Source organism: Suncus etruscus, chromosome 7, assembly GCF_024139225.1.
Source record: "Suncus etruscus isolate mSunEtr1 chromosome 7, mSunEtr1.pri.cur, whole genome shotgun sequence".
NCBI lineage: Eukaryota > Metazoa > Chordata > Mammalia > Eulipotyphla > Soricidae > Suncus > Suncus etruscus.
In genome coordinates this window covers 28,895,431-28,909,391 of record NC_064854.1, presented here as the reverse complement: position 1 = coordinate 28,909,391, position 13,961 = coordinate 28,895,431, and the positions used below count along the sequence as shown (strand labels likewise).

Below are 13,961 nucleotides of genomic sequence, written 5' to 3'. Positions count from 1 at the left end.
GGACTTTGATATTGGACTATGTGTTTTTGTTGTTAGTTAAAAGATAATTTCATGTGCTACTGGCAAGCCAAACTTCCAAAAAAAAAAAAATTAAAAAAGAGAGAAACCTTCTTTCAACAGTTTAAAAACTATGTACCATGCAGTAGTTCTGATTAAAAACAATACAGTAAAAAAATGTATCTTCACCCCATCTCTGCCATCTGAACATTGTGGTGCCATCCTCCCCCTACTTTGTACCACAGTCCTACTCTCTGCCCAGAGAAAGTAGGAGCCTGGATTTGGTGGTATTATGCATTGAGGAGATTTCCCTTCTATCTCTGGGTTTTCTCTTAGGCAGGTCGAGCAATCAAATGGGACATTTGACAGGTTACTGGTACTGTATAGAACAAATCCATTGCATATATATGGAGAATCTACAACGATATAGATAATCATTGTGGATTCTCCATGTGCAGCAAATGTGTTGTACAAAACACATTATGTAAACGTATTGCATATGTATGGAGGAATCCACAAAGATTTAAAAAAAAAATAAAACAGCAGGAGGATATCCATCTGACCCAGGGAAAAGGTTGGGAGAGAAGAGGTACTCTTGAGGAAACACAAGAGATGCTTTGTAGCTAGACAATTGCCTGCCATTTAGGGTTCTTTAGGTACCATATATACTCGAGTATAATCTGAGTTTTTGGGTACAAAATATGTGCCGAAAACCCGAACTTGGCTTATACTCGGGTCATACAGGTTATTTGATTCAGAGTACATGCACGAATCAAATGCACATCTTCTGCCACCTGCTGGAGGGGGCAGTGCTTCAACTCAGTCCACAAGTCATGGCTGAGCTGAAGAGGTAGGCGGCTGAACTGAACTGTATACAGTATTGTGGTCTCAGTCATTTTTGGTATTAAAAATAGATCATTCTAATGTTATGAAGTTGATTTTTCTTTTTGTTTTATTCTTGAGCCACACCCTCTGATTATCAGGACTTAGTCCTGGCCTCTTTGCCTTACCACTCAACGATTACTCTTGCCCCTTAAATTGATTTTCTACAACTGCTTAATACCAGGATTGAAATGATAGTATAGTTTAGAAGGTACTACATTTCCGTGCAGCCAACTTAGGTTTGATTCTCAGCACCTCATATGGTCCCCCAAGCCCAGCCAGGAGAGATTTCTGAGTGCAGAGTTGGAACTAAGCTCTGAGCACTACCAGCTATAGCCCTTAAACCAAAATAATAAATAATTTATGTATATAATATCTGGGGCCTTTTATTTTCTTGATGTGATGCTTCTCTTCAGCATTTCACCACAAAGGTGAAATAAATAAAATTACATGAAATAAATCAATACAACCAATATTTGAAAAATAACCGTCTATAAAAGAAGTTGGGCTTCTTTAAAATTTACTCACAGGAAAAAAATAGATAAAAGTTACTCACAGGCTTGAGAACTTGATAGACATTATTTTCAGTTGTTTTGCTTTTAAATTGAGGTGTGGTATTTAAAAATATATGACTTAAAAAAATCTCATAAGTACATTTTTCTTTTCTTGGATTTTGTTTTGGGGTAAGCAGTATTCTAAGACTTACTTCTGACTCTGTGCTCAGAACTCAAACTTGGCAGTGCTTAGGGAACCATAGGTCCATATGTGGTGCCTGGAAGTTTCTTCAGGTCAAAAAAAATTCAAGGCAGGCACCTCACCTCTTTTAACTGTCTCCTCGGCCTGAGAAATAAAATTTTCTTGCCCACAGTAACATATCTGGTCTTTCTGGAACTAGCATTGTTCATGTTTTGTTTCTTAAAATACTCTGAATGCTTTGGATATGTAATAGATAATAAATTTTGCCATTATATAAGTTCAAGAACTTAGGCATTCTCCCAAGAAATACATTAGGGGTGAAAACTGCCCAGAAACCATCCACAGCCTGGGAATGCTTCTGGATTTAGGGCCCAGGGGCTTTGAAGACAGGTGCGCCCTCTGAGGTGCTAGATACTTTTCTTTTACTCCCCCTCTCCTTTATATCCTCTCCCCTTCCTCACACCTCTCCCTCCATTCCCCATCCCTTCCCCTCTTTTTCTCTCCTCTCCTCTCTCCTTTCTTCTCTCTTCTACTGTCCCCTCCCTTCCCTTCCTCTTCTCCGTTTCTCCCCTTCTCCCCTGCCCTCCTTTCTTTTTTCCTCAGCCCCAAGCATGATTAGGGACCATCCAGGACTATATCCAGCAACCCACAGAATGTCAAGTGGTTTAGGGGTTCAAACCTGTAGCCCTTGAATGCCCTAGGAATGCTTGCCTTTCTGTGGTGTTTGTTCCCGGACACCTTGACTTCTCGTGTAATGGGAGTTAGGTTTATGTATGTCTCAGCTATGACAGGTACTGTGATCTCTCAGTTTCTTTACTGCGCTGTACGCAAATCTCAGTGTTTCTCGTTAAACCAGCAGAGGAATGGCATTTAATCGCCTATTTCAAGTGGTTATTATGTAAGATTTGAGGGGTAAGGGCAGAGGCGCACACCCAGTGGTGCTGTTCTGACTCCGGGTTCTGCTCGGGAATCACTCCTGGCAGAGCTCGGGAACTATAACCTTGTATCCTCTCTCAGGCCCCTTGGTAGGGATTTTAATGGTGTTCTTTGATTCCTAGATGCAGCCTTGCCAATTAGGACTAATTACCATTCTCCTCATTCTTAAACAGGCAAACTGAAGCACAAGCAGGTCATTTGTCTAAGGTCCCTGGAGATCAGTTGCCAGGAAAAAAAAATACAGAATGCCCAATTAAATTCGAATTTTCAATAAAAAACTAGTAATTTTTAATAAATGCCAAACATTGCAAATCAAAATAAATGGGAGAACTGAGATTTTTTTTAGAGCAGATAATCTGGTTAGAAGACCAGATTCTATTCTATATGGAGAATACAAATTTTATCTACCTCAATACTCACCCAGTATTTGGATGAGTATTTTATTATTTTAATTTATATTATTATAAATTATATCCATATCATGTATTCATTTATAATAATCTATTATTTATTTTATATCATTTTAAGACAACCTATTTTCCCCAAATTGTTGTATTTACAATAATATAAAGTATGTGCATGCTTTTTGACAGAAAATGGGGCTTTTTGTATACCGAGTCATTTGTATAGAAGTCTTGTTTTTTCCTTTTTTTCAGGGATCTCTACTTAAAAGTATGCAGAATGCAGAATGTGGTAGAGGAAGATAGTAATTGTGAAGTCTAGTGGAACAGAATTGAGACTCATTTAGGTTTTGTTGTTTGTTTGTTTGTCCCACTTGGCAGTGCTCAGGGATTACTCCTTAGGAATCAATCACTCTTGCAGGCTCAGGGGACCATGCTAGGAATTGAACTTGGGTCAGCTGTGTGTGAGGAAAGCACACTATTGTACTATTGTTCCAGCCCCAAGACTCATGCACTTTATTTACTTATTTATTTATTTATTTATTTATTTATTTTTGGGCCACACCCAGTGCCGTTCAGGGGTTACGTATATGTTCAGGGTTACGTTCAGGTTACGTTCAGGGTTAAGTATATGCGCTCAGAAGTTGCTCCTGGCTTGAGGGACCATATGGGATGCCGAGGAATCAAACCACGGTCCATTCTAGGTTATTGTATGCAAGGCAAATACCCTACTGCTTGTGCCACTGCTCACGTGCTTCTAATGTAAATGAGGATATAAACTCAGAAATTCAGTATTCTCAAGAGAAATATAACGGTCCTTACAAGGCACACACAAAAACAGACTAATGGAACCAAACCTGACCACAATACAAAAGCTGTGGGGTTTTGTTTGTTTACAATATTACAAATACTGGGTTTTATGTTGAGTGTGGTTCTAACTTTCTTTATTAAATCACTATGTGACATACAGTGTTTAAAAAGTTAAATGGTTGAGTTTCAGTCGTACAGTTTTCCAACATCCATCTCTTCATCAATGTTCATTTTCTGCCACCAGATCCCTCAGTTACCTTTTTGTCCTACCCTTCCTCCATGCTGCCTCTGTGGCATCCTGTCCTTTCACCCCCTCCCATTTGCAACACCGTTACTCTGGGGTGTATCACGCGTATCACTTTACTTCCTTTCAGTCCCTAGTTATTTTCCAGAGTGATCATTTCCAACAAACAACATACCCATCACCAGTGCATCATCTCCCTCCTTCTGACCAGCTCAATTATTTGTGTTGGTTCCTTGTTATGTTGGATCTTTGTTGCTTCCTTGTTGTGTATCTTAGGTGCCATACAGGGGAGGGATCATTCTGGATCTGTCCCTTTTCTTCTGACTGACTTCACTCAGCATGATCTCCTCCAGTTCTATCCATGTTGCTGCAAATTGCATGATGTTGTTCTTTCTTTGAGCTGCATAATATTCCATTGAGTACATATACCATAACTCTTTGATCTGTAGATGGACTTTTAGGTTGTTTTCATATCTTAGTCTATTATACTAAGTATAACAATGAACACAGGTGTGCATATATCCTTTCAAATGAATGTTTTTTGTATTTGGGGATAGATATCTAGCAGTGGTATTGCTGGATCATAGGGGCATGATATTCCTGTTTTTTTTTTTTTTCCGAGAAATCACCATATTGTTTTTTATCGAGGTTGTACCAGATAACATTCTCACTAGTAGCTGATGAAGGGTCTTTTCTTACTACAATGTGCTTCTCTTCCTCCAGCATTGGCGATTTCCAAATTTTTTTTATACGTGTCATTCTCATAGTCATTAGATGATGTTTTGATTTTCATTTTGCTAATTAGAAGGGATGAGCACTTGATCATATTTTTTTTGGCCATCTTTGGGGGATGTCTTTGGGGTCTTCTTTGGGGAAAGTGTTTATCTCACTCCATCTATGGATGGGGTCATTGAATTATTGTTGGTAAGTTTAGTGAGTACTAAAAGCCATTTATTAAAGGACAGTGGAAGTTAGTAAGTGGCCAAAGCAATAAAAGCTAACTTCACAAACACCCAAAATTCCTATAAAAAGATGGTTTGCTTTATACACGGCCTATTCAGGTTTGATCCCCAGCATCTCATATAGTCCCCCAAACCTGCCAAGAATGATTTTTGAATGCAAAGCCAGGAGTAACCCCTGAGTGCTGCCGATGTGGCCCAAAACCCACCCACCCCCCAAAATATATATATACTCTCAGCAGATGTGACAGGTCTTGCTGTAAGAATGATCCTTTGTATGTTTTTAGTCATACTGTAATAATATAATAAAGACGTATCTATGACCAAATATTTGAGTCTATAATGACAGACTCTGCAAAGTTAGCATTTCCTTTAGAAGTTTAAACCAAATTATTTTGGACCACATGTGTCTACATGAAAATCTCTGTATTGTTACTCTTCTAACTTATAATTTTGCAGAAACAACTAGTGGCCCTTTACATTTATAATTTGTACTTTCAGGAAAAATGTGTCTTATTTTCAAGCTTATTCCATGAAAGCAACAGTTTGATACCAAAAAGTTATTAACAACACCTAAATCTGTAGCTAAGGGGGAAAAATGACATTTTTTTTTTTAAATACCAGTAGTGGGGTTGGCTGCAGAGGGTTTAGGTTTATTTACACTTAATTTGATTAAGCCTATTTCTTACATTTAAAAAGAAACTGTTTTTCTCTTAAAATACGTTCTCTTTGAAATTAATTAAGCTGACTGTCTACTTATAACCATTAATGCTTGTAGATAATTAATAAACTAAATCATATAAATTTATAAATTTGTATTTATATTAAAATTATATCCAAACTTATATTTTATAAATGTATAAATTAACAAGTAATAACTTAATAAATAATTAATGCATATAAAGAAATAAGTTACTTGCTTACTTTTGAAGCATGAAACACTATATATGTATTCAGATTTGGGTTCAAATCCTTATTTAACCTTTCTGTCTCAAGACCACGGCAATATTATTATCACAATAAATTTCTTGAGAACTTACGAAGATTAATCTCAATAAAAAGCAGATTAATTAAATAATTATAGAATGCCTGTCTCTGCCTGGCATTGTTCTGTTTTATGAATATAAGTGAACACAACAAAAATCCTGTGGCTCTTCTTAGTGAGACTTAAACCAACATGTAAGCAAATAAAAATGTAGTTTGATGTACAGAGTAATGAATGCTTGTGAAGATCAATGAAGCTCCCAGCGTTAGATGTGAACTTTAATTAAACCCTCCAGCTTTTTATTACATTTTTTTAGGATAGAACAAGTACGTCACCTATCTTGATCCAACAGTCAGCATGTTGTGCTTTTTGTTGTATCTCTCAAGTCATAGGTATGTCTGGGTATCTTGGCTCATTCTTTTCTCCAAACCATTTGAAAATTAAGTGATGGGTAGAATTATAATTTTAGAAATGTAGTAATATAGCATATTTGGAAATTTGTTTTATTACACTTCATATTTTAATTATTGAAAACCCACAAATATGATACTAGCCCTTATTTTATTGAACACTATGAAGAGTGAAAACAGTAACTGAGGGATGATATTACCAATTACAGGCTATACGCAATGCTTTCACGGGTTTCATTATGTCTTCAAGAGTTTACAAATATAGAATAATGATCTCTATAGCAGAGAAGAAAAAGAAATAATTACTCAAAGTAAAATTGTTTAATTAAGTTGACTTAATTACCGCTGGGCTAGCGAGTGACAAAGCCAGGGTTTAGATGCGTATCTATTGGCTTTTGCAAATCCGTGATTTCCTCTACACCTATTTGGCATTATAAGAGCACCATTTCTCCATACATTCCCCAAGATATTATAAGGCAGGGAACAGATATCTTGGCTACCAACTGGTAAAAAAAGGAAGGGAACAAAGTTGGCTTAAAGTTGGGAAAAGATGCTTTTAAGGTTTTCTTTTCAGTAAGCACTGCTAAAGGCATCAGTGATACTGATGATAAATGGTCGTTTATGAAGAAACTTGAAGCTGCCTTTGCAATACCACATGACCAAAAAAATAATTTAAGTTTCCAGGGCAATGATTATGAGTTATTAACAGACACTGATTTTTCTGTCCAGCACTATACTTGAACAAGTGTCAGATTACTTCATACACATATGTGCTATGTTAATGCTGTATCTCTAGGTCTGTTTTGGGATTCTGCTTGAAAGGCTCACTACTTACAGATTCTACATTTCCCACTTCTGACAGCTCCCCTACCTTTCTTGATGCTTCTAGTTTATTTGCGAATCACACTTTGAGAATTGCCATCTATATCTTTTTTGTTTTGTTTTGTTTTGGGGCCACATCTGACTGCTCGGCTTTCTCCGGAATCACTCCTGGGTGGGCTAGAGGGACTATGTGGGTTGTCAGGGATTGAACCCAGGTCGGCTGTGCAAGATGAATTCCTGACCCACTGTATTATCCTTGGGCCTATGTCTTATCAATTCATCCAGGCCCCCATGCACATTGTCCACAGCAGCTGGTGCTTCTATTTTATCTTAAAACTTTTGTCAGCTTCATTGACTTCTCTGATACTGAAATTGTTTGCTGTTCTCAAACCTTAGTGTGTATAAAATCACTCAGAAAATTGTTCACACAGAAGATGGAAACCAGAAACCTTTCTTTTTGCCCATCCCTCTTGATGTTAATGAGATGGCAGGTTGGCCATGCCTTATGAAATCATTGGCTTATGGGATTATTCGTGCTTTCTTCATTGCCACAACAAGGTTGTCCTTTCTGTGATCATTTCTTCTTACTTCTTCTACTTCCATTACAGTGTTATTTCATGGTGGTGTGCCCTTCTTGCACCAGAATCCATAAAGAAAGGCCTGTGTCTGGGGCCAGAGAGATAGCACAGAGGTGTTTGCCTTGAAAGCAGCCGACCTAGGACCTAAGGTGGCTGGTTTGAATCCCGGCGACCCATATGGTCCCCATGCCTGCTAGGAGTTACTTCTGAGAAGATAGCCAGGAGTAACCCCTGAGCACTGCTGGGTGTGGCCAGAAAGAAAGAAAGAAAGAAAGAAAGAAAGAAAGAAAGAAAGAAAGAAAGAAAGAAAGAAAGAGAGAGAGAGAGAGAGAGAGAGAGAGAGAGGGAGGGAGGGAGGGAGGGAGGGAGGGAGGGAGGGAGGGAGGGAGGGAGGGAGGGAGGGAGGGAGGGAAGGAAGGAAGGAAGGAAGGAAGGAAGGAAGGAAGGAAGGAAGGAAGGAAGGAAGGAAGGAAGGAAGGAAGGAAGGAAGGAAGGAAAGGCAGGTCTGTGTCTTTATGTTAGTCCTAGCATAGTGTTGAAAAGCCATAGGAGTGTACCCATGTTACCCTGATGTACCATGTTGGGGAGTTTATTTTCTCTCAGAGCTTGACTTTCCTCTTATTTTTTGGCAGATATTTGCTACAGAAGTTAGCTCTGAGATAAATGTTTTTTCATTTTGCATACCCAACAACTTGTGGTGGTGGAGGTGATAATGCTATTTGAAAAAAAAAAAAGGTGCTATTTAAAATAATAATAGTTTTAATTATGGGCCGGGCGGTGGCGCTCGAGGTAAGGTGCCTGCCTTACCTGCGCTAGCCTAGGAGACGGACCGCGGTTCGATCCCCCGGCGTCCCATATGGTCCCCCAAGCCAGGAGCGACTTCTGAGCGCATAGCCAGGAGTAACCCCTGAGCGTTACCGGGTGTGGCCCAAAAACCAAAAAAAAAAAAAATAATAGTTTTAATTAATGAACAAAAAAGCATGCCTCACAATTTGGCATTTCAAAATTTAGGATATTGGGGCCGGAGAGATAGCATGGAGGTAAGGTGTTTGCCTTTCATGCAGAAGGTCATTGGTTCGAATCCTGGTATCCCATATGGTCCCCCGAGCATGCCAGGAGTGATTTCTGAGCATGGAGCCAGGAGTAACCCCTGAGCGCTAACCCAAAAACAAAAAACAAAAAAATGAAAAGAAAAGAAAAAAAAAATTTAGGATATGTGTTTAATACTTCATTAACAAACGTTTTTGCTTGTCTAATACTTTGGCTTTTTAATAAAATGTTCTGAAGTAAAAACATGCCTGGAACATTTTCTCTCCACAGGGAAACAAAGAAATCGCTTGGAGCCAATGGACACCATATTTGTTAAACAGGTGAAGGAAGGTGGCCCTGCGTTTGAAGCCGGATTATGCACAGGTAGGGGCTGGTCATGCTTTCTGGAACAATAGCTTTCCATTTCTCTTTATTTCTTCATTCTTCCATAGTTGACTCCTTATTAACAAAAATGATTACTTATATATTTATAAGGTACATATGTGCCTTTTGTTTATAATTCAGATATCTTAGAAAGCAACATCTGAATGAACTTTTTAAAAACAACCTATATAGTGGTTGCTGTTTTTGATAAAATAGTATACAATATGAAAATGCATATTGCATTTACTGTTGACATAATTGAAATAATCTTCTAACTTTGAGTTCTTAGTGCCTGATCTGATCTTCTAGCACTTGCACTTTTTTTTTAAATGATAGTCAGCGTATTTTTTTTTTTATACCTGTGGGCCTTATATATCGTCTTTGGAAAAATGCATGTTTAGATCTTCAATCATTTTATTGGTTTGTTTTTGCTGTTTTCTTTGGCAAGGGATGGTGGGATACCCAGACATGGTCAAGGTTACTATCAGGGTATCAAGGGGAAACATGAAGTGCTGGTTATTGAACGTGGACTTTCAAAGGCCCTTACAAAGCTTGTACTCAACCCTTTGAGTTATCTTTCCCTTCTCTTCTCTTTCTTTCCCACATCCAGCTATGTTCAAGGCTTATTCCAGACTCTGAGTTCTGAGATCACTCTTGGCAGAGCTCAGAGGACCTGATAGGGTTCTGGGGATTGGACTCAGGCCAGCCACATGGAAGGCAAATGCCCTGCTCACTGTACTATCTCTCTGACCCCATCAATTCCCCCCCCCCCCATTTTTTTTAGTTTTGTTTTTTGGGCCATATGTAGCAGCACTCAGGGGTTACTCCTGGCTCTGCACTCAAAAATCAGTTCTAGCAGGCTTGAGGGACCATATGGGATGCCAGGGATCAAAACTGGATCCATCCTGGGTCAGCTAGCATACAAGCCAAATAAATACCTTACTGCTGTGCTACCACTCTGGCTCCCATTTCTGTTTTTAATAATGCTTTCCTAGGCTGTGTGGAAGTTGTTTATAGTGTAATGGTTACAGTTGCTTGTTTTTGGTATATAATATTTTTTGCTTGTTTTGGGGTCACACCTGGTGGCGGTTAGGGGTTACTCTTGGCTCTGGGCTCAGAAATTGCTTTTGGCAGGCATGGGGGACCACATGGGCTGCCGGAATTCAAACCAACGTTGGACCTGGGTCGGCAGCTTGCAAGGCAAATGCCCTTCCACTGTGCTATCTCTTCGGTCCCAGTCTATAATATTTTTAATTGAAAGAAAGATCACCAAGATCACCATAATATTTTGCACATCCTCAAGGATGTATGGGTTCAGTTTTACTATTTAGCACATGATTTTTTTTTCATTTTTCCCAGAATTATTAAAGAGCCTGTTTCATTCTCCAATATATATTTTCTTGTTATAAATTGATTGTATTGACCATATATGTATGGATTTATATCTCTGTGTTCTCCCTGTACTATACCCCTGACCTATATAGTTGTTTCTAATACCAATACCGTACTGTTTGAGGACTATAGCTTTGTAATATATCTTGAAATCAAGAGCATAAGTGACTTTTTAAAGGAATTCCTCCCCCCCCCCTTTTTTTTTGAAGGTGACCGGATTATAAAAGTCAATGGTGAAAGTGTTATTGGAAAGACCTATTCCCAAGTAATTGCTTTAATTCAGAACAGGTAAGATTCTTGAGATGTGACTGGCTTTGACCAAAGATGGGATTTTTAGCCAAGGTGACTTAATGCGATATTTGTGTTTCAGTAAGGAATTGATGATACTTTCTCTAAAAGTGGATAATTCGTTTCAGAGTTGCTCAGATGGATTTTCTGAGGAAAGCTTAGTGATTTTGCAGTGGCTAATACATCATGTTAGTGAATTAAAAAAAACTTTCAGAGTCTAATACTCATATATACTGTATATTATGCATGTAAATTATTACACATTGAACTTATTATGAAATTTTTGCTGAGAATAGCTATTTTTAGATAGCTTTTTTGAATAGTAATATGGCTCAGTTTTCTTCATTTTGATTAATCAAGAGAATAAGAAGTTTCCTTTTAATTCATTTGGTTTCCTGTATTCTACAAAAAATGAGGAATGTGACCACTGCAACGATTTGTCCCTGCGTTTTTTTCCTATCACACACTGAAAATAATGTTTTAAATCATAAAGAAAGAACTAAAAATCACAGGGTTGTTTTGTTGGATTTTTTGTTAGAATTAGGCCGTATTGTGTCTAAGGTCTGATTTCTAGCTCATCACAATTTAAAGAAATTCTTCTCAGAATAACTATTGGACTATTTATTGCTTTAGATTAGAGCAAACCATACAATACACCCTGTCTGTAAATCAATCCAGGTTTTCTTATTTGCCTGAATTTATTTGTGCTTAGTTTAGTTTTGTTTTTAAATCTCATCCTTATGTTTGTAGAACAATTCATATTACCATCTAAAGTGTTCACATTGATGTCCTAGTACATTGTCATTTTTTGAAATTAAGTAATGTGGTTATGATTGATTGTTGTCAGAGTATTCTCCGTACTGTTTTAATATTTAATGAGTCCTAGAAAAAGCTAGTCTTTAAGTCTTCCCGCTAATGTTGGTATTTAGTATTACTGTCATTGATACCTTTTTGATCTTAAAAGTAATAAGGAGTCATGTGGATTGGCCAAGAATTTACACCTCTTAGATTTTTCTTTCCTTTGTAATACTTAAACTCATTACAAATATATCAGTATCTTTTATAAGCCTCAATTTTTGAGGACTTTTAGTGTATTTGTTAGCATTTCTCTTTTTAAAATGTAACAATAACTTAAAACCTTGTTTTTCTCAAAATCCACTTTTTTGGAGAATGAGTCTTAAAATTTCAATTTAAAATAATTGGAAAAACAATATCATTTTGGTAATGTTATTTTCTTTTAAAGCCATGAGATTCTGTAATGTATTAATGTAAAAATGTATCTTTGCAGAAGAATTTAACTAAGCACCAGTATGAATTTTCTACTAAATCTAAATGTTGAAATTCAAGTGTCTATATATCCTATCTGTTAAATTGATTTGAGCCTATGGTTCTTATGAATTTACTGACCTGTCAGCATCTATGAACCTGATAGTGAAGCTTCAAGTCTATCAAAGTGAGCCACCAGTAAATTATACGATTTTGTATTCTTTTGATTGCATTGTTGTAAAAATCTGTCTGATACTGGTTAGGTTAGCAATGACATCTTTTGGGGATGGCTGGCCTATTCTTAACTTTCTAAACATTTCAGATAGCAGGACCCGGCCCAGTGTATACTTTCTTTAAACCTAGGGCAGCCTGTCTGTGAGTTTTTGTTTTTTTGATTGGCAAGACCCAGCAGTGCTCATTGTAACATCTTGGCCCTGCACTCAGGAATCATTCCTGGCAAGCTCAGGGGACCATACAGAGTGTCAGGAATTGAACCTGGGTCAGCTGTGTGCAAGGCAGCGTCCCTGCATGTAGGCCCCCTGTTAATGTATTTTTAACTTCAATATTTTTGAGAATATCTACTGTAAAAATAAATTAGAATTTGTTCTATGACATGAAATAAATAATGCATAGATACAAATAAGCTTTGTATCAAGACTTTTATTTTTATTAGTAATACACTTGACATTTCTAAATTAGAAAGATATTCTCAGGAAGACTTGACTGATTGAAGTAACTCAGACCCATGGCAGTAAATGCTCCTATTTCCATAGTAGCCTGTTTATATCTGAGTGACTACATTTTAATGATTGTGACATGAAAGGGGAGTTAAGAGATGAATATTTAAACCCATAAACAAATTTTAAAATAATGCCAAGTTAACAATTTTCCAAAGGCCTTCTATGTGTTCACTCTTCTAAAGTAGTGCGTATGTATTTTATTTCAGTGATACAACTTTGGAACTTAGTGTTATGCCAAAAGATGAAGATATTCTCCAAGTGGTAAGTGTTGCATATTCAGACTTGAATTATTTTACAATCATAGATGTTAATAAAGTCCTTTAAAGATGGACGAAAATGGAAGAAACAGATTTCTAGGGAAACAACAAACTTCTGGTTGACTTACAGAAGATGGAATTCTCTGTCTTATCAGAAAAGGACCATAGTCTGTTATTTTGTGAATAGGTAGCATAAGGATTTCTTTTGAGTATATAGTGAGTTTTTGATTGCCATTTAGAAGGAGATTTCTGGAGTGTTCTCCACCACTGTCCCCAAAATGTCATAGAGTAAGCAGTGGTTTGACTAAAACTTAGAAAGATTCAGGGTATAATTACAGATCCCCAGGAAGAGAATCTTAAAAGTAATTGGCAGAGTTTTGTGAAGGCCAATTCCTAATTTTCCAATAAATATTACTAATTGTCCATCAACTCACCGAACAGTTTGGTTCATCTCATTCCATGAGAAGTAAGACATTGAGTGTTGGTGTGAGAGCCCTATTCTTGGCATTGCGTGGTCCCCTGAGTGCCACTGTGTGTTCCCCCAAACCACCACCTTCCACCAGCTGGGGAAATGCCAGAAAAAAAAGGTGACTGGAAGGGACACTTGTGGGAAAGGGTAGGATGTGGCATCCCATATAGTCCCCTGAGCATTGCCGGGTATGGACCACATATTTCCTTCCCTATTTTATAAAAATAGATTGTTGAAACATTAACATTTAGTCTAATATTTTTTTCAAGGAAAATTGAGTGATACATTCAGCTCTTTTCAGTTAAAATATTACTAAAAGCAAACAGATGACAAAATATGTAATTTTTTTTTTTTTTTTGGTTTTTGGGGCCACATCCATTTGATGCTCAGGGATTACTCCTGGCTAAGTGCTCCTG

General features: G+C 37.4%; 1 protein-coding gene across 6 annotated transcripts in view; it reads left to right on the top strand.

Annotated features, from left to right (window-relative positions):
- Positions 1-13,961, top strand: part of ARHGAP21 (Rho GTPase activating protein 21) — a 141,961-nt gene that overhangs the window by 81,383 nt on the left and 46,617 nt on the right. For all 6 annotated transcript variants that reach the window (XM_049777744.1, XM_049777743.1, XM_049777746.1 and 3 more), the window contains 3 exons: positions 9,041-9,133; positions 10,735-10,813; positions 13,026-13,080. In XM_049777744.1, the coding sequence (XP_049633701.1) occupies positions 9,041-9,133; positions 10,735-10,813; positions 13,026-13,080 (227 nt within the window). The remainder of the gene's footprint in view (positions 1-9,040; positions 9,134-10,734; positions 10,814-13,025; positions 13,081-13,961) is intronic.